The sequence below is a fragment of the Eleutherodactylus coqui genome, chromosome 2 (genome assembly GCF_035609145.1).
Source record: "Eleutherodactylus coqui strain aEleCoq1 chromosome 2, aEleCoq1.hap1, whole genome shotgun sequence".
Lineage (NCBI taxonomy): Eukaryota > Metazoa > Chordata > Amphibia > Anura > Eleutherodactylidae > Eleutherodactylus > Eleutherodactylus coqui.
Genome location: NC_089838.1, coordinates 23,760,758 through 23,785,847, shown reverse-complemented (window position 1 = coordinate 23,785,847; position 25,090 = coordinate 23,760,758). Strand labels below are relative to the sequence as shown.

The 25,090-nt window shown below is 45.6% G+C and overlaps 1 protein-coding gene across 1 annotated transcript; it reads right to left on the bottom strand.

The window, feature by feature from the left end:
* Nucleotides 1-3,444: 3,444 nt before the first annotated feature.
* Nucleotides 3,445-9,035, bottom strand: LOC136610299 (gastrotropin-like). The gene is made up of 4 exons (XM_066589530.1): nt 8,949-9,035; nt 6,641-6,813; nt 4,439-4,528; nt 3,445-3,541 (listed from the first exon to the last, which is right to left on the bottom strand). Exons 1-4 carry the CDS (start codon nt 9,013-9,015, stop codon nt 3,488-3,490), a joined length of 384 nt encoding a protein of 127 aa, XP_066445627.1. The 5' UTR covers nt 9,016-9,035; the 3' UTR covers nt 3,445-3,487.
* Nucleotides 9,036-25,090: the final 16,055 nt, after the last annotated feature.

The following is a 25,090-nucleotide window of genomic DNA, read 5'->3' as shown; positions in this document are numbered from 1 at the left end:
GCTGTGGCTGTGCCGCTGATATGACGGCTGCCATTGACTTCAATGGAAGCCATCCTGCAGGATCTGCAGACCAAAACGAAGCATGCTATGATTACTTTCCGCACATGAAATCTGCATGCCGGGAAAAAAAAATCACATTTGCATGCTTTAAATTGCCCTGCGGACACTAATGCATCCCTATGGGCGAATCAAATCCGGCCGTGGATATTGGGCCTTAATAAAATAGATCCGAAGAGACATGCATATACCCTGTTTCCTTGAAAATTAGACAGGGTCTTATATAAATTTTTGCTCCAAAAGCTTTTACTTGTACTGTATAGCTGCCTGTACACTATTTAGATTGACTTTTTTCATTAACTGTAACTTAGGTGTATTTTTGGAGTAGGGTATAAATTTCACGCATCCTCAGAAATCCTGAAAACTCATTCTGCATTTTCAAAAATCCTGAAAATTTATGCTAGGGCTTATTTTCAGGGTAGGTCTGATTTTCAGGGAAACAGGGTATATACACACATACTTATAACAAGGCACAGACATCGATGTGATTGGTTTACTCTTAAAAGAATACTGAATGTTAATGAGTGAGCCACACAAATACTGGTCAGCCTGCCCAGGAAGCCTCAGTACAGCTGCTGAGTGCTGAGAGTGTGACAAGCTGCTTCAAAGCGAGGAGGGCACAACTAACGTGAGTGTGAACTGGTAGAGAGTGGGATAGAGAAAGAGTAAGAGAAGGAGCGGGATCACACAGATAACTTGGACTGTGGATCATCCGAGATACCCTGAGAATCCTCCCTGTTATACCACTCAGTTGCTGTATCTGTGCCAGGACTATTGATGTGGTTTGGTCAAGTTACAGTAAACGAACATTACCGACTGTTCCCGGTTTTGCTTAGAAAGTTTCTCTGTGTGCAGACTACTTTATTTCATTGTCATGTTTCACCACACAGGACAGAACGGTGGCGTCATGTGTGACAAATGGACTCAAGGTAACCCGTGATTATTCCCCTGTGATCTCCCCCAGCAGTAACGTGGTCGGTTCCTGGGCTACCTCCAGGGAAGGAGATGGTAGAGCCCCGTGACAAGGCCTTATCTACCCTGCTATCTCCTCGGCTATGGGCCCACTCCTCAGATGCTGCACTACAACCAGACAGCCACTGGCTAGGAATTCTAGGCATAATGAAAGTCAAGGATGTATGTACTAATGAAGCAGCCCATGGGGGCGCTAGAGAGAGAGGGATCCAGCCCAGATAGGTGGGCCTGGCTGACTCTCTAATGTGTATGGGGTGGCTCAACTTTATCCCAACAGATGATTTGGGGGATAGAAAGAATGGGAGACAGTGAATTTGAACTCCCAATCCTTTTGATCCTGGGAGATAACGTAAGAGGGGTGAGCAGTGCCCTGCTCCCCTCTTACAATTTACAAGTTCCATCCATTATATAACACCACCAGAGGCGTAACTTGAAGCTTCTGCACCCCAATGCAAAATCTGTAACAGTGCTCCCAACTATAAAGCTTTATTCATACTACTAGCCTTACTATATGGAGAAGCTAGGCCTTATGGGCCCCCTAAGGCTTCTGGGCCCGAGTGCAACCGCATCCCCTACATCCTCTATAGTTACGCCCATGAACACCACCCACCGGCATAGTCAGTATGATGGTGCCAGCGGTGGTGGGTGGAATGCATCACAACCCCCTTTCCCAGGGACTACAGACATTATTAGCTTGCTAAAGGATTGGCAACATTAAAGCAGGGGGGTTTGTAAGAGGGGTGAGCAGTGCCCTGATAGCTGCTCCAAAGCAATGTTTCATCCACTGTCACCACCACGCCATGTAACACCAACCATCTGCTTTCAATAAGTAAGCATCACAAGTGTCTGGCTGAGGCTTACCCCTGAGCCGAAGTTCGTGTGTATGGGGGAGCCAGGGTAAACAGCTGGGAGACAAGTAATGAAGGTGTATAGTGACCTTAAATGGAAAAGTTGTAGAAATTTCTGCTCATATGCCTAATGAGGGACCCGGCTGGGGACTATGGGAATATAATTTCGTAAGATTTTCTTCTCTTTGATCACTTTTATGGATGTTTCTAAAGCCCATTCACACGAAAAGATGGTCGCTCAAAATTTGATTCAAATATAGGATGAATGATCGTTTGAGCAATCATTTTGCATAAGCTGCTAATAGGCACTAATGTGCGGTGCCATGGAGAGCTTTGTCGGGGAGGGTAATGAGTTTGAATTGAGTTCTATAGTGGATGGGCAGCCAATGCAGCGACTGGCATAGTGCCGAGACATCCAAGAGACTGCTGGATAGGAAGATGAGTCTAGCTGCCGCATTTAGTATAGACTGGAGAGGGGAGAGTCTGGCCGATTAGCAGCGAGTTGCAGTAGTCGAGAATGGATGAGGGCGACAACGAGTGTCATCCTTGAACACCAGAATAGTGTCTGGTCACCTGGTCTTCTTTCTCAGTTCATAAGCCCATGTGATTACATTGTTTATTGGACTTCTGTACTTCTCTCAGTTTACAAGCCTATGTGATTACACTGACTTCATCTTTACTTCCCTCGGCCCTTGTATCACCGTCAATCATTGTGCCCACCCAATGTCACTTCTAATGTGCTCCCTCTAGGGCGTAGAAAGACATATACAAAAGAGGAGAATAAAAACGAGTCGACCAGTGCAGGAATAACCACAAATCCACACTACACTAATGTAGCTCTCTGGTGATTGAGGTGGAAGGTCCTAGTAGGGCAATAGCTAGATGCTGCCTAATGCAGTGATGGCGAACCTATGACACGCGTGTCAGCACTGACACGCGTAGCCATTGTCGCTGACACACGGCCGCAGTCGTCCGTTCACCCTGTTGGTGTTGAATACCGGTATGGGCCACGGCTCCCCTGCCGGTATTCACTAAGCAGTGCTACTAGCAGCACTGATCCTGGCGCACACCGTGACGTTAGTGTGCAGTGGGGATCCTCCTCCTCCGACCCCTCCTACTACTTGGTTCTGCAAGAGCGTCCGGGAGAGGAGGCGTCTGGCAGCACACTGACGTCACAGTGTTCGCCGGAGATCATTGCTCCTAGCGGCGAGCCGGGCAGAGGAGCAGCGGCATTTCCACGAGGTAAGTATATGGGTCTCAGGGGGTACTGTCACTGCTGGGGGTTGCTGTGGGGGGCACAGTCACTGCTGGGGGAGACTGTCACTGCTGGGGGCCACTGTGGGGGGGCCGCTGTCCCTGCTGGGGGCCACTGTGGGGGGCCGCTGTCACTGCTGGGGGCCACACCACCCGAGTTCTGCTCGTTTTTTTGGTGAATTTTGACACCCCAAGCCCAAAAGGTTGCCCATCACTGGCCTAATACAATGTCTTCAGAAATCAGCAAAGCTCACCGCCCCGTACAATAGTACTTAAAGGGGAAAAAGAAAACACAAGACAGTTTCCACTTAAACAGGTTTATTACATTCTGTAAAACATGGTGAATGAGTTTGTCTTTAGGCAATTCTTTTACTGATCCTCTTGAAAGTGGCACCGCCAGCTTCTGAAATCTGAAATGGAAGGAGAGTGCAAGAGATGAATATGACTACTGGAATTAAGTGTGTTAATACTAATATAGTTAAGGATATGGCCACCTTTATCGGTTATCACATACAGTATGTCTGTGCAGTAGATATGGTCCTAAAAATATTATATATGTCAGTCACTCATGCTCCATTAGGGCAGAGCTGTGATCAGTGATGATAGCACAACTGCATTGTCACATGGAGTATAAGATGGTCTGATGCGGAGTCCTTCCCCATACTTTATACTGAAGCTCTACATAAGCCGTCTGTCCACAGGCGGGACGGAATATCGCTAGTGATAATCTGCCGTGGGGGAAGGAGGGGGAGCACTACAAGGTCTCCGCGATGAGCCTATATTGTAGTTCTCCTATGGAAAGCGTGTCATGTGAGTTCCGCATGTGATTTATCGACGTGGATCTCGCAATGACAACGCGCCCGTGGACAGGCAGCCTTATTTAGAGTGTCTGCTATGTATAAGGGAAAGCCGACTATAAACCAAAAATGCATAAAAACTAACAACATAATGATGATGACCAAAAGCAACTAAAGAAAATTATCCTGAACATGGATCAAATAAAATGAGATTTGATAGCTTTATATGGGTTTTCTGGGACTAATATATTGATAATATATCCTCTGGATAGGTCATCATTGTTAGATTGATGGGGGTCCATCACATGGCCTGAGAGCAGCTCATTTCCATTGAAGTGAATGGGACTGAGCTGCAATACTAGGCACAGCCACTATGAAATGTACAGTGCTGTGCTCGGTATGCAGTCAAGTGACAGTGGCACTTTTCAAAGCAATGTGCAATACCCCTTTAAAATACTACAGCTCTTCACCATATCTATATATCCCTCTGTGATAATAATGGACACTCACTTCCACTAGTTTTCCTCCAGCAATCTCGGATGAATGCTTGTATTTCCCGAAGTCAACAACTATTTTCCCTCCATCCCATTGGACGGTCGCCTGTATAAAATAATTCCATAATTAGTCATTGCTGTTTTAAAAAAATGAAGACTCATTAGGCATTGAAAAGCTAGTAATGACAATGTTATTCAGCAAGCAATAAAATAGGGCACCACCGACAGGACATGAAAGGAATTGCATGCAACATTACATCAAAAAACGTTTCTCTGCCTTCTACCCTAAAGCTAATCGTCCATTTGGGTCTCATTGAAAGCTATTTGGACTAGCTGTGTAATATAAGGCTACATTCACATGGGTGGGCGTGATATTGGGCCGAGAAACTCAGCCTTATATCGCTCTTGCCAACATGTGATTTTCATTAAAATTGGCATTGGTTCTGTGATATTATGATCCTCGTACGTGAAAGGATAGCAAGTGTTTCCCATTGACTTTAATGGGAAACATCGCATCGCACGGCATGCGAGTGCCATGTGATGTCTATTCAGGTCCCATTAAAAACAACGGGCGAGGCTTTCTGATGGAACGTCCAAAGTAATTCCAATTGGTTAATTCCCCTGAACAATCTTTCTCTCGGAGTCCAAGATCAAAAAATCGCAACATGTCCTATTTTGGGTCGATTCTTGCTCAAAAATGGGTTATTGTTTGCTACAGGAAAAAAAAAACTGTGCAATTTGCATGCGAGTACAATGTGCGTTTTTCCATTTTAACTATTGGAAGCACATGTAATTAGTTTCCTGCGTGCGAAAAATGCCTATACAGCGATGCGAGGCGTTTTTAATGTATTGCGATCGCAGAGAAAACGAGTGCGATGTAGGTCAGATTTTTACTGACCTACATTATTCTTGTCAGTGTGAATACACCCTAAGGCCTCATGTCCACGGGGAAAAGAAGATTTTAAATCCGCAGCGGATCACCCGCACGCTTATCCGCACCCCATAGGGATGCATTGACCACCCGTGGGTAGATAAATACCCGTGGATGGTCAATAAAAGTGAATTTAAAAACTCCTGGAGCATGAAAAATAATGGACATGCTCCATTTTCGTGCGGGACTCCCTCGGGGACGGCTCCCGCAGGCTTCTATTGAAGCCTATGGAAGCCGTCCGGATCCGCAGGAGACCCGCGCCTGAATTAAACTCACCTGCTCCGGGCGATGCTGGTCTTCCATCCTTCGCGGCCGGATCTTCTTTCTTCGGCCCGGCGGATGTGCCCAGCGCATGCGCGCGGCACTCAGCCGGCGTGCCGAGCACATCCGCCGGCCAAAGAAAAAAGATCCGGCCGCGATGGGCGGGGCGTGTATTCACGCTATACTTCCGCTGTGACTACAATGGAAGCCGTCCGCGCGTACTCCCGCGGCAAATAGGACATGTTGCGGGTAATTTCACGCTACGGAATTCCGCAGCATGTACATTGAGCTATTAGGTTCAATAGGCGAAAATCCGGCCGTGGTCATTAGGCCTAATATGGAGTAAAGACGTACTGTACAAAGAGCAGTAAGCTGTGACACCTATAGGCTATGAGTGGTACTACATGCTACAGAATGCTGTTTTGAAGCTACATTTACACGGGCGCGAATCTCACGTTAGTTTTGTACTTTGTAAGATGCACGAAACGCATGCGAATATGAACTCCATTCTCTTGAATGGAGTCCTGCAGGAGTCATGTCTTCCTTCACAGCGATGCTGACAGGTAAAAAGTCGCTGCATGGCTTATTTTCTCACGTCCTATTTTTTTGCGCTTTCAACAGTCAAACCCATCGCATGCCGTGTGATGTGCACATGAGTGCAATGTGATGTTTTCCACTGAAATCAATAAGATACACCCTCCGATCCTCCGACGCGTGTGAAACAAGCGCCTGAGAAATGCAAAAATGTCTTGCATCCATCAGTAAAACGCACGTTGAAAAGCATTATATCGAGCCGGGTTTCTTGACCCGATATAGCTCTCGCCCGTGTCAAAGGGATAGCTGAATATGTGCAGCACTGATATATTATATAACTACTACCTTATATGCAGAGAGCAATAAACTACAACACCGCCTACTGGTGATTAGAGGTACTGCATGCTATGAATTCTGTATTATGCTATGAATCTTGTATATGAAGTCGGAATCCTAGTAAAGTGAAGGGCTTTTAGAGTACTCCATGCTTACCTTAAATTTCTTTCCACTCATGGTCTCCATCTCAGACTCCTTTCCTACTATGAATCTATTGGTCATGGTGTGGCCGGGGTAGATTTGGGACCATATGAAGTCATCTCCATTTTGGACTACTTCAGTGGTGAATTTGAAGTCTTTTCCTTTTTGGATGGTGTCAGCTGGGATTCCTGTGAAGGAAAAAGCACATGAATTCAGGGTGATGAATGTCTGATTGGATGGCCTAGGTTATGGCCTAATAAGTTCTATACTATTTCATTTTTGATTAAAGGTGGCATCCTCGGCCCCACATGTATAGATGTCATTACAAGCAGTCCAGCAAGCATTCATCTGACTGCTCGGTGCTTCCAGAGCGCTCCCCTCCTTCCACTAGGAAACTACTACTCCATCTATCAGATCAGGGCCAACGCCGAAGGGTAACTTGTAGCTGCTGGCCCCAATACCAAAATCTGTAACAGGGCCTTACCAGGTGATAAGCAAGAACTCATTCACTATTTTTTTTGTTTCAGCTAATCTAAAAATAGTCACCGGTTGATTAATTATTATCTGTTGTACACAGATAATTGTTGTCTTTCTACAACTAGCCAACTACTTTGCAGAGAGGTGTGCTCTTGTTCGGTGCGGGTATCCCACCAAATACTGATTGTCTCCTACCCCTTTTTTTTTACATTTTGCCCTCCCATTTAATGCTTGTTGGTTCCTGAAAAGAAAGAAATACATCTGAGTAATCGACCACCCCAGTGAGGGACCGCAGCTGCCAGTGTTCTCTTAACGAATGCCCGCATGTATTTATGTGCATTCAATGGACTCAGCAGCCAATGAAAATGTGTTGGGGAACGGTCAAAATTTTAAATTCACAACAGTCGAAAAACCTCACGCCTCCTGACTGGCCAGCGGTCAATATTTTGGAAGGCGTAAATGTTAGCAACAATTCATTCAGAGATTGCAAAATCTAACAAGTGAACAGCAATTGTTGTTTGGAAGTCAGGTACTCGGACGCCTCTGCCCTGTGCCAGTCACTGCACTGTCTGCCCATTAAATACAGAATTCAATTTAAACTCACTACCTTCATCCATAAAGCTCTCCATAGCACTGCGCCGCCCTACATTGCCTCCCTCATCTCAATCCACCACCCAGCCCGCGCCCTCTGCTCAGCTAGCGAAATCAGATTAAGTGCCCCTTTAATTCGAACCTCTCATTCCCGCCTTCAAGACTTCTCCAGAGCGGCACCAGTCCTCTAGAGCGCGCTACCAAAACTATCCGGGCAATCCCCGACACACAAAACTTCAGGCGTGCTCTAAAAACGCACCTCCTCAGGGAGGCATACCGTATCCCCTAAACCAAACCCCTCTGTACTTCACCTGATAACAGGCTCCCTGACCTACCGACTGCAATCCTTGCTAGTCGTAATCAAACACCCTCTGCAGTCTTACCGATTCAGCCACTACATGGCTTATGTCTGACCATTGTCTATGTGTATAGCACCCCTCACTCTCCACCTCGCCGTACCGGGCACATCTCCAGCCCCTTTACCTTCTGTATCACCCCACTATCTGTAGTATGTAAGCTTGTTGGAGCAGGACCCTCACCCCTATTGCTTCCATCAACTGATTACTATGTAACAGTGGTTTTTGTATTTTTGTACTTTTGTCTTTCTGTATCCCGTCTATGTAAGCGCTGCGGAATATGTTGGCGCTATATAAATAAAGATTATTATTAATCATTGTAGCCGATCAGAGGATTCAGCATCACTCCTAGCATCAGCACCAAGATTTTAGGAGTTTGGGACAGTGACGCTTTGGCCTCTGACTTCCGTGGGATGTCTCCTCTAGGTGCAAGGGACGGGGCTGCAGGAGTTGCTCAGCTGTGTCCCAGGGGGTCAGAGACAGAAGAGTATGCCCTCTTTTTTTTTTATCCCATGGCCAGTCGTTAAAATGTGTTTTTCTGTAATCACACAACCCCTTTAAGATGATCTTCTTCAGCAGTTGAAGTGTATATTATACAGTTCTGCATCCGAGCTGCTGCAGAACATCACAGTACATGCCTTAGCTATTGCAGAATTATACCCCTCAGCTGCTGCAAAACATCAACTCGTCAACTGCTGTAGCCCTAATTTGTGAATCGTGTGAAGAGTTTCATATCAATCAATACACAGGAATTTTCCACATTCTCTTCAAGAAAGAGGTTCTGCAGCAGCACAGGAGTATATTATAAGGCATAGTACCCAACCACTATAAATAATAAGAACATTCGCAGTCAGTTCAGATTTCTGTGACCTGTAATATATTCATCTATCTTGTCTCACCAATGATCTGCATGAAGGCTTCATAGTTCTCCTGACTTTCCACCTCGTACTTTCCAGTGAAGCTCATGGCTGCTCAGTTAGATAAGAATGACTGGACGAGGAATGAAGAATAGATACTACGATGATCTGATCGGGGCTTTTTAAACCATTTTACTCCGACTCCTCCCTGCTCTAATTTTACTATGATTGGTGTGGTTGGTCCAGCTTGACCAATCTGAGCAGCGACATGTGGTGATTCACCAGCCCCGGAGTTATTGAACTCCAGAGGTTATTGCCCTGAATTCCTCCAGGTCTTCTGAGATGCTGGAAATTTCCCCTTTTGTTCTAATGAATCTCAATGTGAGATTCTGATTGAAATGAAGATAAGGAATAATGTATCAGTCCAGGCACATCCAACAGAATATAGTGGTCGGAATGTGCATCATGTCTATCAATGTGGTTTCACACAGAATGGGGCACATCTATTATTTTTTGCATGCCATTAATTTGCAACATTTTAAGCTTTTTCGTCACGCCCTGCCACTCCCAGACGGTTCCCCCCACTGCCTTGGGGTTATATTCGATTCCGATCTCTCCTTTATCCCCCTACATTCAATCTCTGGCCCGAAAATGTCAGCTGCACCTCAAGAACATCACAACAATCTGCTCTTTTCTCACCGTGGACACATTAAAAACCCTTACTGTTGCCCTCATCCACTCTTGGCTCGATTATTGCAATTCGTTGCTGATCAGCCTCCCCTGCACCAGACTCTCCCCTTTCCAATCCATCCAGAATGCGGCAGTCAGGCTCATCTTCCTGTCCAGCCGCTACTCGGACGCCCCTGCCCTGTGCCGGTCACTGCACTGGCTGCCCCTCAAATACAGAATACAATTTAAATGCATCACCCTCATCCATAACCTCTCCATAGCACCGCGCCGCCATACATTGCCTCCCTCATCTCCATCCATCACCCAGGCTGGGCCCTCCGCTCCGCTAATGAAATCAGACTCTGGAAAGCGCTACCCCAAGCTATATTCGGGCAATCCCTGACTCACACAACTTCAGGCGTGCTCTAAAAACGCACCTGTTCAGGGAGGCATACCATATCTCCTAAACCAAGCCCCTCTGTACTCCGCCTGATAACATGCTCCCTGTCCTACCGACTGCAGTTCCTACTCCACCTGATAACATGCTCCCTGTCCTACCGACTGCAGTTCCTGCTGGCCACAATTAACTGCCTCCTGCAGTCATACCAATTCAGCCACCAAACGGCTGACCATTGTCTGTGTGTATAGCATCCCTCACACTCCACCTTGCCTTACCTTCCACATCTCCAGCCCCTCTATCTTCTGTATCACCCCATTATCTGTAGTATGTAAGCTCATTGGAGCAGGACCCTCACCCCTACTGATTCCAGCAATTGATTACTACATGTGACCGTGGTTTTGTTTCTGCTCCCTGTCTTGTAAGCGCTTCGGAAAATGTTGGCGCTATATAAATAAATATGATTAGTACTTGTGTAGTGGCCTGAAGTATACATATCTGGGCCCTCCATAACTGTTCATGAATGTTCATATATGTGCCCCTAAGGCCTCATGTCTACGGGGAAAAGATGATTTAAAATCCGCAGCGTTTCTCCCGCACGCGGATCTGCGCCCTATAGGGATGCATTGGACACCCGCAGGTAGTTTTTGAGAAATCTCGTCCACTTGGCTGGCTAATCCCGGGATTAGCGGCCGCATGCGGATTTGCCGTGGTGAAATTCCGCACGGAATTTCCGCTGCAAATCCGCCCTGTGTGAACCCAGCCTTAGACTGACAGAGGCCTTGGTTTCTTCATGTCTGCTACAGACCTTGTTTGGCACCATTTCTGAACTAGGCTCTGAATACATTTAGCAGGTAGTTTTGTATTTGGGTCCTTTTTGGCAAAGGCATCTTACGTTTCCTTAATTGATTCGCTTTGCACAAAACCTTCTACAATAACTATTCACTGTTGCCGGAAGAACACCACGGGGCAGATTTATAAAAAGTGGTCAAAAAGAAAATCTGTCTTTATTGTCCATATTGACCAATCACAGCGCAGCTTTCATCTCTTATACTGCTGAAGTAAAAGGAAGGAGCCATGGCCTCCTCCAATGTATCCGCTTCTGGAATCGGAGGCGGTCGGATTTTCCATGGCCCCGCCTGTATAATATACGCCAGATAGTGGCCTACGTTATAGCTGAAATCTACGCAAGCTCCAAGCAGGGGTAGCTTTCAGTTTGGTGCGTGGAGAGGCTGTGTGCACCAGAATTGTATCGGTACTTGTGCCTCTTTATGCATTTGTCTCATTGACGCTGGTTCATAACTTACTTAGACCAGCGTATGAAACGCCAGGCATAAATAAACTAATAAATCTACTTCGTATTTTCTGTTTTGAGAAGTCAAATACGGACATGGCTGAGAAGCGGCCATATTCATTATAGACATGCGCTACGTTTTGGTGCAGAATATAGGTGTATAATATAACTCACGATTCCAGTAATGAGGCAGAGAAATGTATATATAAAGCCAGTTTCACATTGGCATCGGAACCACCGACTGCATGCAGCACTTTTTCTTCCGTCCAGATGCCGGACAGCTGGGTGGAAAGCAGACGGACCCCATTATAGTAAATGGGGGTCCGTCCGGTACTGTTCGGTTCCATCCAAAGACGGAGCCATTCGGCCATGGGGATTCCCTTTTCCTGCTCCCCGAATGGAGCAGGAAAGCGGAATCCTCAATGCATGTGTGCAACCAACCTAAGAAATATAATGCAAAGTCAAGCCAAGTTCGGTGAGCAAGTTCAGTGAATGACGCTTCTGCTGCTGTGTCCATAGACCTCTATAGATTTGATGGACTTTTTTTTACCTGTGCGGGGTAAATATTGTAATATTTTAATAGCTTGGACTTTTACATACAGGGCGATACCAAATATTTGGGGGGGGGGGGGTTAATTGTTTAGATTTTTATGGGAAAAATATAAAGAAGGGTTTGAACTTTAATATCTTTTTAGTGATAAAAAAGTTTTTTCTTACCCTTTTATTTGATTGCTTGTACTACCATATATATTGCTAAACTGAAGTCGCCGGGTATGAAGTGGACTCGGCTCCCAAGGCCGCTCCATACACCCTTCAGGACTGCATGACGTATTTTGATGTTATGCGGTCTGGAAGTGGTTAAAATGTCACTAAAGTTTAAAACAAAGTTCTGACATGCATTATAATGTTAGAGGTGTTACTCAGTGAGGGTCTGGGTGCTGAGATACCCAACGATGGCTAAAACAAATGTGTAGAGTGTTCAGCCGAGAGTTGTGCCCGTTCAGCTGTTTCTGTCCCTACTTGGAGCAGTGCATGGACTCCAGAGAATGTTTATGGAGCCCTTACACCGATTACTGATAACAGCCGAAGAGGGTGCAGCGCTAAGCTGAGCGCTTCTGTCCTTTGTTTTCTTGCAATCAGTGGGGTTCTCAGCACCTGAGGCGTAACTTGAAGCTCCTGGGCCCCAATGCAAAACCTGTAACAGGGCCCCCAATTATAATGCTTTATTCATAGTACTGGGCTCCCTATATGGAGAAGAGAGGCCTTATGCGCCCCCTAAGGCTCCTGGGACCGGGTGCAACCGCATCCCCTGCACCCTCTATAGTTACGCCCCTGCTCAGCACCCAGACCACCACAGATCAATACTTCTGGAGTGTCACTTGGACATGTCAGAAGTTTTTTTTTAAGTTTAGTTACACTTTAACTCTATAGGTAAGCATAGCCTAACTCTGCTGCTCTTTACGATACAGTTGGCCATGACGTGGTATACTTTTGTTTTTCATGGGGCCTATGGCTGACATATGTCACTCTATGGCATACAGTGGCTTACATTGAGGGCCTTACGTTCTACAATTACCTTGGTGTTTGTCCAAACATCGCACTGTCCCTTGAAAATCGGGAATGTTAGAAGCTATGCGGGCATCTTATTACAGGTGTAATACATGGTTTACATGGTTCAGTACTGCAGTTCTGTGATACAGGAAGGTGTTGGCTAGTTTTAGAATTTGCGCTGGAAGCGATGACAATAATTACCAACTATTTTAAGCTGTCATTGACGTACTTTAGGGATAATAAAAAAAATAAACTCATTTTACAGAAAAAAAGAAAAGCATAAATTGCAAATCCGTTAGAAGACCACGGAACATTTTGGAAGGCGCCCAATTAAAATCCCAATTAGAATGATGTGCTTGTTAAAAATTCTTACAAAGTAAACCAAAAAGTGGAGATGCTAAAATTAGCTGCGTTCCTTTGCTGGCGTGTGAGAATTGCAATACAAATTAGAGATGAAAATATATTCAGATGGAAGAAGTAATCTCGTACCTAACAAGGAAATAAGGACTCAACATAATAGCGTCCAGCGAGGGTGTATGTACCATAGAGGTAAGTCATGCAGCTGCTATGGGGCCATTGGGAAGAGGAGGACCAGCCATTGTTGGTCCTATCCAGTTTGCTGACAAGAACTTGCAGGACTCCTGTCTCTACTGCATTGCTAGCAAACAAGGAATGGCGAATTGAGCCAAGGGTCATTGAAGGATTATGGAAGAGGCAAACAATAGCCAAGCCCTTTTGTTCTAGTTGGCAGAACCAAGCACTATAATGGGTGGTCCATTTTGATCATTTGATCACCTCTATTCTATGTATGTCACTGGCATCTATGGCTTTTTCAGGTAAAATGGAAGGAAGGACTTCATGCTGATCCTGAGGCAGCTAAAGAGTGGTTATTACAGAAGGGGTGCTCTGTTGGGTTTGGGACCAAACTGGGCTGGGCTCCCTTTCTCCAAAGACTCCCAGGTAGGTGTATGGTCTGCCTCTATGGTATGTACACCTGTAGAGTGAACTGGGTGGTTACTGTTTGAACACGGGATGTTGCACAAGAAATGCACCCGCCTATCTGAACAATTGATCTCTAGTGGTTTCAGGAACTGGTCAGACAAAAGCAATAGTAAGGCTGGCTTCACATGGGGCGACTGTCAAGTGCATAAGCACCCTACAGTAGTCCCAAAACGTATCGCTCCTGTGCTTTCACACAGGTGTGATAGTCATTCAGTGAATGGAGGCAGAGCAACATGCCGGAGATCTCTTCCAACTGCCTACCTTCATTCACTGTGAACAGGCAGTCATTGAAAGAGGAGTGACTACCTGTTTACACTGAGCGATTTATCATCCAGTACCCTGGTGGCTTCCATGTTTACATGGGACAATTACTGCTGAAAGTTGCTCATTTGACTTATTTTTGGTCAATAGTTATCCCATGTAAAGCCACCCTTAGGCAACAGTTTCTTAACATAAGGCTGGTATGGCCAACAATGTGGGCCACAGTGGGATCTTCCCTCTCAGTAGGGTATAAAGCAGCCACATGACTAGGCTCAGGCCACCTAGACTCGTACAAAACTATGTTAGGTGTGAAGTCTCCAGTGCGCTTTACCCTCCCACAGCCAGATCTCCTATGTAGTGGAGTCCTACATTAGGACAGTTAATAAGGGGTGATCCATAACAGACAACCCCTTTAACAGTCCGTTTTACTGTGATCTAATAATGGGTCCTATAGGGTCCAACTAATGATCCCTTTTTCAGTCTTCTTGGGAAGCGCATGTGATCAGATCAGTTAATGCAGAGACGTTTTAGCCATAGAAACTCAAGCAAAGTTCATTCACTCCGACTCCTGAGATTGCTCACCACACAGCCAGTTCTAAGTATCAATTACCTCTGTATGAAGTCTTGCCAAAATCCAAATGATAATAAGCGGCCATGAAAACTGGGTGGTTGAGAAGTGGGTGTAATAGCCGGAAACACACTAAAAAGAATGGAAATTTATACTGGAAAGATAGAAATGGCAATAAATCTATTATAAGAAATACAAGGATTGTTAATAATTTTTAGAAATGAAGGAAGAAATCAATAAGGAAAATAGACACCGGAACATAATCATATCAGTAAGGAAGATCACTATCAATGGAACTAATAGCTTGAGGTTCTGGAGTGTAGTCCCAACAGGGGGCCTGGAGGAGGTGGGACATGCCTCCAGCCTCCCAGGATGCGGGACAGCACCTGAAAGCTAGGACTGTCCCACCGAATCCAGGATGATTGGAAAGAATGGTATTACTAATACTGAGCACTAGAGATGAGCGAGCCTACTCGGCCACGCCCCCTTTTCGCCCGAGTACCGCGATTTTCGAGTACTTCCGTACTCGGGTGAAAAGATTCGGGGGGTGCCGTGGGTGAGTGGGGGGTTGCAGCGGGGAGTGGAGGGGAGAAGGAGAGAGAGAGGACTCCCCCCTGTTCCCCGCTGCTACCCCCCGTGCCGCCACGCCTCCACCCGCCCCCCGAATCTTTTCACCCGAGTACTGAAGTACTTGAAAATCGCGGTGCTCGATCGAGTAATTACTCGAAACGAGTACGTTCGCTCATCTCTACTGAGCACGATAAGAACAAAACAGACGCCTCAATCACTGCAATGCTGAATCTGTCAACAATTCAGTCACGTCTCAGCAATGGCAAGAAATAACTATTGCTTATTAGCAAAGCTGGCTACTTGCATGCTAACATTTCTAACTCATCTGCCGATTAGGATGATTAACCCTTTCCAATCCAATTTGTATTCTGGTTTTCTTAGGGGGCTTACTCTTTTTCTGTCGTTATACAACGGCGCTATCTGCTGGCTAAAGCCAGTAGTGCATGAGGTGACACGGATAGGCTCTGGCAGCAGGGAGGCTGGCAATATACAGTAAGAGAACCACAACGGGCGTCTTCAAACATAGGAGCTGTACAGCCTTAAATCATAATGTCTTTAGACGTCAGACAGTGGATTGGAAAGGGTTAAAGGGAAGTAGAATGGGGGGCTAATGAGTGCTTACGCCCATTAGATGTACTCATTATTGCTAAACGGAGATTTATAATATGTCAACATCTTTCACATTTTTCATAGGGAAGGGGGTACTCCTCCATGCCACCAATGATACTGGTGAAAAGGGCTATGCCTAGAGGGTTAACTGGTTGCCATGGTAATGGTCAGAGATGCGACACATTTTGCAACAATCAGGCCGTGAAACAAATTGTACGACAATTTGAACTGAGCATGCTCAGAAGAACACTCATAGATTGGCTGCTGCCCGGCCTGTAAAAAGCATAGTTTGCTGTGCCATAGGGGAAAGGAGAGACTGTGGCTGTTATTGAGAAGTCCTGCTGGAAAGATATTTTGGAAGGCATAATATGCTACAGAGCAGCTGCTGCCAGTGGATGACGGGCACAGTGGTACACACTCCCAAGTGTACAAAGAGGAGAACACAGCCAGACATTAACAAACTGTAAGTGAGGCTGGCCTCAAACACTACATTAGGTGTGCACACTAGCAAGGAGAGACTAGTGACACAACAGACCTGTTGTATGTGAGGACACTGCAACAGTTATTAAAGGCGTTTTCCCATGACTTAAAATTGCTTCACAGCCACTCCAGGACATGTGACTAATGTAGCCAATCACTGGCCACAGCAGTGACCTCCTATAGCCAGTGATTGGCTGCAGCAGTCACATATCCTTGTCAACAGAAACCAGAAAGGACAGAGTGGTCGTGAAACAATTTAAAGTCATAAGATGTAAATGGGACGTTGCACACGGCTTGTGGACTGAGGCAAAACTGCTAGAGAAATACAAGCCCTTGTATTAAAGATGCTTCAAGCAGGCTTACATGCTGTGTTCAGTTATAATCTTTCTTAGAATGACCGCGTATCATATTACATAAACTGCCATCACACTCCTAGCCTTCACTGTCAGAGCTGGTGTTGCATGGTATGGCCAATTTCTCCCCAGTAGTTAACATACGGTAGGAACTCCACCTTTTTTTAGAATGAAGTCAGGAATCAGTTGACCTCTCTTCTTGTAATCCCCAACATATAGCTGTGAGTGTCAGGGGAAAGTGTGCCGCTGCTCATTTTCCTTGCCGTAGTCAATGGTGGGGAAATGTGGTGCTACATGGTGCCCATTCAAACTTGAGTTGAGTCTGCCCAAGCTCCAGCTTATACCCTGACCCACCTTCAGATTCAGCCTCAGCATCCAAATGGAGAATGACTGGATAGGCAATGGCCTCAACAGGCAGGACTGGGATTGGGAACATAGGTTTAGAATATGGGTATAGGTCACACAGGTAGAACTCACATGTATATTAGACATTAATAGTACTGTCAATATGCCACAAATGTACATGGTGGAAATGTAAAGGGGTATCGTTCTTTATTCTCTGTGTTGTTTGCCATTTATGTATATCGTCTGTGCATAATACATTAAGAGCGGGTGGGGAAACTTGGGGAAGAGCAGAGTTTGGCGCACCCTCCATGGTTCCGGTTTCTCGGTGTGGCGGGGAGGAGTCAGTTTTAGAGAGAGCTTTGTACAAGCAGCAGCAGGAAAAAGGGAACACCACTGAGGCAAATGGGGACAGAAGAGGGACGTCCAATGGACAATCAAGTGGGCACACCTCATTTTCCTACGGGTCACAACCTCCCTGACTTTTGCTGGACTCTGTTTTCTCCCCGATTTAATAATGTAGTAAATTTTGATGTTTTTGCCTCTTGTCATCCCGGCCATCAGTGGCGATGAGGCAAGTCATGGGATGATCATCCTACAGACAGATGTGGATCTCAGAAATGGAACCTGTAATCATCAGACATTGATAACATATCCTGTGGATTTGCCATAAATGTACTAGGTGGGAATGACCCTTTAAGGGAGTGTGTTTTATTCGGAGCAAGCGGTTCATGTACTGTTTCTACAAGGGACCCCTCTGTTGTGTGTGTCTAGATCTGAAAACAATGGGACTTTTTTATTAACATGCTTGTGTCTTGTTTCTGCCTTTCGTTAGTTTTCTTTGTGCATTTTGCTTTAGCTACATTTATTAGAATTTGAAAAAAAATAATAATTTGTGACATGTTCATCGCGTTGGGTTGTATACTCAGAACATGACCATGGCTCTGTCTAGTTGTAAAATGCGTTAGTTTAATACATTTTTTTGTTCAAAAGTTTTTTCATTGAAAATACTGGTCCAACATAGACCACCCAGGGGTGACCTAGATCACAAAATAGAATCCAACATGATATCCAACAAAATATATCAGTGTGTGCGTCGGTGAGATATAATTTGGTGCATCTTTAGACCAAATAACTCCTCTAACCAGGGGCGTAACTAAAGGCTCAGGGGCCTTGATGCAAAAGGTGAGCAGGGGGCCCCCCTCTATCTGTATCTGTACCCGTACCCATACCTAAACCATGCTGCACAGAGACATAACTTGAAGCTCCTGGGCCCCAATGCAAAACCAGTAACAGGGCCCCCAACTATAATGCTTTATTCATAGTACTGGGCTCCCTATATGGAGAAGAGAGGCCTTATGGGCCCCCTAAGGCTCGTGGGCCCGGGTGCAACCGCATCCCCTGCACCCTCTATAGTTACACCCCTGCCTCTAACTTCTGCCCAAGTGTTTTTGTATAGGTGGTGAATTCCACTCTCTGGGGAACTTTGCAGGTATCGGTGCTATCTAACATTGTGCTGTAAGACGGCAAAACAAAATCCGGTTTCTGTTAAAACAATGTAAATTTATGATAGTCTAGTATTAATTACTCCCTGAAGACGGAACAATGTGTTACAATTCAGCTACATATGGCTGCTGAGAAAAGGGTCATTCACTTAGTTTTATGAGTTCATGAACTAGCAGTTGATGGCAGGGTGGCAATAAACTTTATACCAGTAACTTCAGCAGTTGTATAAGGAGAAATGCACTTCCCTGGTTACACAGTAAGACTTAAAGGGGTTGACTTTTATTATCTATGGATAAAAATCTGATCGGTGGTGGAATCACTACGGATACCCTTGCCGATCCTGAGAACAGGGGTCCCTGACAACCAGAACAGGAGCGTAACTAAAGGCTCAGGGGCCCTGATGCAAAACGTGAGCTGGGGCCCCACCTCTATCTGTATCTGTACCCATACCCATACCTAAACCATACTGCACAGAGACATAACTTGAAGCTTCTGGGCCCCAATGCAAAACCTGTAAGAGGGCCCCCAACTATAATGCTTTACTCATAGTACTGGGCTCCCTATATGCAGAAGAGAGGCCTTATGGCCCCCTAAGGATCCTGGGCTCGGGTGCAACCGCATCCCCTGCACCCTCTATAGTTACGCCCCTGAACCAGAATAATATGGTTCTGTTATTTTATCTGTGTATCGTTCATTTTTTTGAACATACAACACGTGATAAAAATGCAAGTGTGTTGGAGACCTTATAAAATACATCATGTGTTAAAGTATTGCCAATAAAAACTACAGCTCTGCCCACAACGAACAAGCCCTCATACAGCTATATCATAGAAAAATTTAAAAAATGTGAAAAGTGGAGATGAAAAAGTACAAAAAAATCCTTAAAGGGAACCCGCAATCACCATTGAACCCCATAAACTATGTCATAGGGTGCAAAGGTGGGGAAATGGGGAGTCTGGGGATCTGTGTTTCATACTCACCGGATTCCCCTTTCAGTGCTTTGTCCCTGCAAAGTTGTCAGGCACACACTGCTTGACTATTTTCAGCCGACTCTGTGCACATGCTCTACTATTCATCTCTATGGGAGAGGATTCTGTGGGAGAACCAGCTGAAAAGAGTCACGCTGTGTGCATGCGCCAACTTCAGGGGGACGCAACGCTGCAATGAGGCATCAGATCAGTATGAAACACAGCTCTCCGGACCCCCATGCCCACACCTTAGAGCCCTATAGCGTAGTTCATGGGACTGAAAGATGATGACAGATTATCTTTAAGTACAAAACTAGGCCGGGCGCTTATGGGGTTAATTCTTTGTAATACTGTGGTTGCTCAAATAAACAATGCTGAAACACCCAAATGTCCCCTTTGTGCCATACAATGCTCAGATGTGCCGCCATATAAACACCAGCAGAACAGACATACTACACCCCACGAGGACCCCGGTGCGAAGCAGTGGCCCCCCTGTTGACCCCTTCCCCAATGATTCCCCACATATAAATAACTGCACCCGCCTCAAGAACAGTTGACAAGTAAATAATCTTGTAATTAAGACATTGAGTAATTCAATTAAGAAGGAAAAATAGCAAATGAAGCAATGTCAGCCTGTGAAGATGTGACACCGCACCGAACAAGAGGCTGTGACAAGAGTGACAAGAGTGACGAGCGGCTGATCGCAGTAACACAGGACGCCTGGCTATGAAGTTGTCAGCAAACCATGGAAAATACATATCAAAGTGACATACACGAGAGGCGATCCCCGGCAGTGCGCACTAAGACGCATGTACAGACCAATGTGTTACTCCTGGTCTGCATTTTAAAAATCCCTATTTTAACCCCTTAATGACACGGCCTATTTTGGCGTTGAGGATCAAACAATTTTTGACATTTTTTCATCTCCATTTTTCAAAATCCATAACTTTTTTATTTTTCCATCGACGCAGTCGTATGAGGGCTTTTTTTTTGCGTGGCGAACTGTGGTTTTTATTGGTACTATTTTTGGTTACATAGACTATATTGTAAAACTTTTATAATTTTTTTTATGCTCGTAGCGAGAGAAAACGCATCAATTCTGCCATAGATTTTTTTTTTTTTTTTTACAGCGTTAATCATGCAGCATAAATGACACACTACATTTTTTTCTGCGGGTCGGTACGGTTACAACGATACCAAAATTCTTATATTTTTTTTAGGTTTTCCCACTTTTCCACAATGAAAGCCTTTTTTTGGAAATCTTTTTTTTTCTAAATCGCTGCATTCAAAGTCTTGTAACTTTTTTATTTTTCCATAGACAACGCTCTCTGAGGGCTTATTTTTTGCGAGACGAGCTGTAGTTTTTATTGGTATCATTTTGAAGTACATAGTTTTTTTTATCACTTTAAGGGTGCCTACTAGAGATGAGCGAGCGTACTCGGATAAGCACTACTCGCTCGAGTAATTGGCTTTATCCTAGTATCGCTGTGCTCGGGGCTAAAGATTCGGGTGCCGGCACGGAGCGGGGAGCTGCAGGGGAGAGCGGGGAGGAACGGAGGTAAGATCTTTCTCTCCTTCTCTCCCGCCCGCTCTCCCCTGCTCCCCGCTGCGACTCACCTGTCAGCCGCAGCGGCACCCGAATCTTTAGCCCCGAGCACAGCGATACTCGGATAAAGCCAATTACTCGAGCGAGTAGTGCTTTTCCGAGTACGCTCGCTCATCTCTAGTGCCTACCCACTGGCGATTTTTTTTCCTGTGATGTTTTGCGTTTTTTCTCAAGAGCAATTAGTATAGAATGTGTTCTTGTCCATCTGGGTTTTTTTTCCGTTTCGTGGGGTTTTTTCACATAGGAACTGTCAGTTGCATATGTCTCCTTATTTTTCTCTTAATGCACCCATGATTGTCAATGGAGGGCTGCAAAAAACGTGCGAAAACGCCGCGTTTTTCACGAGCGAAAATCAGCAACGCAAGTGGGTAGGCGCCCTTATTGCGTTTTTTGGAAGGCAAAATGCTAAAAATTTGCATTTTGCCTCAGTTTTTTAGCGTTTCTTTTAACCGCGTCTTTTTTTGCCGTGCAGATGAAAAAGCATGTTTGGTTTATGGTACGGGTCTTAGCGGACACGACGATACCAAATATGTGGGATTTTTTTTATGCTAATATGAGAAAAAGCATAAAAAAAGATTTTTTTAAAAAATTTTTTTACATTTTTATTTTTTGTACATTATTTTGATTTTTCTTTTACACCATCTGTGTCCCTCTGAGGGACTTACAGTGCAGCACTGATGATCGCTACGATAAGGCATGGCAGGACTTCTCTCCTGCCATGCCTTATCGCTTATTACAGCGATCTTAGGCAATAGCAATACAGGATGCCGGTATCTGGCCTCCTATTGCCATAGCAACCAGTGGGGCTCACTGCAATAACATCGCGAGAGCCGGCTGAAGTCACAGAGGGAGCGTGCTCCCTTTGTGAACCCTTTCCCTGCCGCGATCTACTTACATCGCGGCAGGGAAGGGGTTAACAGTGGGGGCGCATCTCCGATGCCCCCCCACTGTCGCAGTGGGAGGCCGGCTACTAGTGACAGCCGGCTCCCTCTACGGGATAGCGCAAGATCTGATCCTCTTGGACAGCAATGGCGCTAGAACTGGTTATCTGCGGTTATCGCTGATCATTGCTAAGGAACGACAAGTTATGTGTTCGCCCACATTATTTGGAACCAGTGTTGTATTCAGCTGCAATTTTCTTGACTGCCCACCACCTGTTTGTCAGAACAAATCTTGACGTCCTCCTCTGACTCCTTTCATTGATGAGTTGTTTATGCCACAGGATCCCATTTCGCTGGATGCTTTTTCTTGATCACACCATTCTCAGTCTTATTCACACGGGCGTCGTCGTTTTTACATTCGCCCACTAGCAACGTAAAAACGCACGAACAGGCGCACAAATCTAACGTTTGTGTGCCCATTCAGATAGCCCTGACCCGGAGCATATACGCCAAGCCCGCAATGCTGTTGGACAGGAGGAGACAGTTTAGCTTTGCTAAACTTTTTCCCCATCTCCGTCTCTCGGCCAGGAATGAAGGGGGAACGGGAGGTGAGCTTAGTAACTAGCTCCACCCCATGCCACCCCTCCCATTGTAAACAGCCGGCAAGCGAGGGAGAAGAGGAGGGAAGGGAGTGGGAGCTTAACAGTCACGCTGCTAACATCCCTCCCACCTCCCTTCTCAGGCAGCTGTCATAGGCTTCCATAGGAGTCTATGCAGCCGCCGGTGGTGCAAAAGCGCCCGGCCAAACTGCACTATCTTGACCGGCCGGGCGCTTTTACGCCGCGGAAATACGCGAATGTGAACTGAATCAGAGGGGCAGCGTATATAGGCCGGGCGTGATAATGCAGCCAATATACGCTCGTGTGAATCCAGCCTACTCTCCACACTGTTGCATCAGAATACCCCACGAGATTGTCAGAGAAATCCCCTTTGGAAGTTGCTTGGCTCACCTGAGTTTCCAATTCTAATGTGGCTTCACACTGAAACCACATAAAATCCCATGATTTTATGCTGCACTCTGGGATAACAGGTCTAATTTCCATACATAGAAGCTCCAATCATGAAAGTGTTAGTGTTTCTAATAAAGCGGCCATTGTGTAAATGTCTAATAAGACTATAGATTTTCCCATTAAATTGACATTTAGATTTGCGTCTAGATCTTAAACAAATCTTGTTACTTGTATAGCACCAACTTATTCTGCAGCGTGTTCAGGTAATTTATTTATTACCCTTACCCAATGCGTACTCATTTTACTGACCTCAGAAGGATGGAAGGCTGAGTCAGCCTTGAGTCGGCTACCTGAACCACACAGGGATTGAGTTTACAACCTTCAGGTCATGAGTGAGAGCTTAGGACTGCATTTGTGCTGCCGCCACGCGAGGCTCTTCATGAAACAACCCCATCAATATAACTCAAGTCCGAAGTCATATTCTTGCCTTCATTCAATAACCTACGACATTCCATTATATCCTGCATTGCTCATTTTATACTTTACAGGAGAAGAAAGTGAATGACAAAGTAATGCATCAGGTTTCAACCTTCTAAAAGTCAGATGTGTCATACCAGATCTTTACACCCGAGGTTCAAAGATTACTCCTCTAGACGTGGGGAGCGGAGTGAATAAGCTGCTCTGCCTGGCGTTGAAGGAGATACAATTCAAAGCAAAGTTTTTAAAGGGGAATTCACATTATAGATATTTATAGCAAATCCACAGAAATCAGAGAACCTCTATCTGCCACGAGCGTACAGTATGGAGTAATGGAGGTATGTGCGGCTCTCTCAATTCCACCCTGTGGGAGTTATGTGTTTGACTATTTCCAAAACTCTTTCAGTAGTTAATGGAGAGATGAGCAGCTACCTCTCAATTCTTTCTCTGCTTGGATGCGGCAGTCATTTCGTCAAGCAGGATGGGGGTCAAGAGACCCCTGTTTTCCACATAGGTGTAGGTCTGTGGTATCACCATTGGCTTCATTCTTTTGGATTTGCATGTTTCATTGTTTCCTGGACCCTCATAGAAGTAAATGGAGAGAAGCACCTGTACATTCTTCCCCACCTGGATGTAGCAGTCACTTCATCATGCAGGACAGAGGTTGAGGGACCCCTGTTCTTGTCATTTATGGCATATCCTGTGGACAAGAAAACCCCTTTAAAATTTTTAAAGCGCTATAAGCTTCTAGAGTTCCTCACATTATATCTATGGGTCCGTTGAAGAAAGAGGGCAAAACCCTCTTTCTTCAACGGACCCATTATTATTCCTTTCCTATTGGGTACTGGGTAGCAGAGGCGTAACTTAAAGCTTCTGGGCCCCAATGCAAAACCAGTAACAGGGCCCCCAACTATAATGCTTTATTCATAGTACTAGGCTCCCTATATGGAGAGGAGAGGCCTTATGGGCCCCCTGAGGCTCCTGGGCCCGAGTGCAACCACATCCCCTGCACCCTCTATAGTTATGCCCCTGCTGCGTAGTGAGAACCTGAAAAGTAGCTACAAAAGACAACTCTCCATGAAGGATATATGTGTAATGGCGTAGTCAGTAGGATGGTAGCAGTGGTGGCGGACGGAGTGCAGCAACAAACCCCCCCATGGACTGTCTTGGACTTTGTTGGGTTGCCAAGGATGGCAACAGAAGAAGAAAGGGAGAATATAAGTAGAGTGTAGGCATCTCTCCACGCTCCCTTCAGACACTCACAGAGTGGCCAAGCCTTTTGTGGGGGCTTGCAAAGGGTCTGTGCAGATGTAAAAAAGGCCTTCTGTAGTGGCTGTTACAGCAGATGAACAAGTGGCCCCACAAAGCATGGAGAAGCGGCCAGACCGCCGGGCTCAACAGCTCGCAGCCGATAGGAGGAGAGAGTCTCCTTGCCCACCATTACCTAAAGGCTGAGCAGGTGCTGCAAAGATTTGCACAGCAGACACTGCACAAATGAAGATGTAGCGACCGAGACACAAGGCACACCACTGAGGAGATCTGTAAAGCTCTGCTCCTGGACACAGACACTCCGGAGGAGGACAGAACACTCTGCTGATCACTCACTTTGCAGGACGGTCCCAGACACTGCATGGCAGTTC

Excerpts from the sequence above, each read along its gene's own strand:
- LOC136610299 (XM_066589530.1), bottom strand. The coding sequence starts at position 9,015 with ATGAGCTTCACTGGAAAGTACGAGGTGGAAAGTCAGGAGAACTATGAA. Across the intron at positions 6,814-8,948 it reads AGCCTTCATGCAGATCATTG|GAATCCCAGCTGACACCATC; the intron begins GTGAGACAAGAT and ends TTTCCTTCACAG. Across the intron at positions 4,529-6,640 it reads TGAGTGGAAAGAAATTTAAG|GCGACCGTCCAATGGGATGG; the intron begins GTAAGCATGGAG and ends TATTTTATACAG.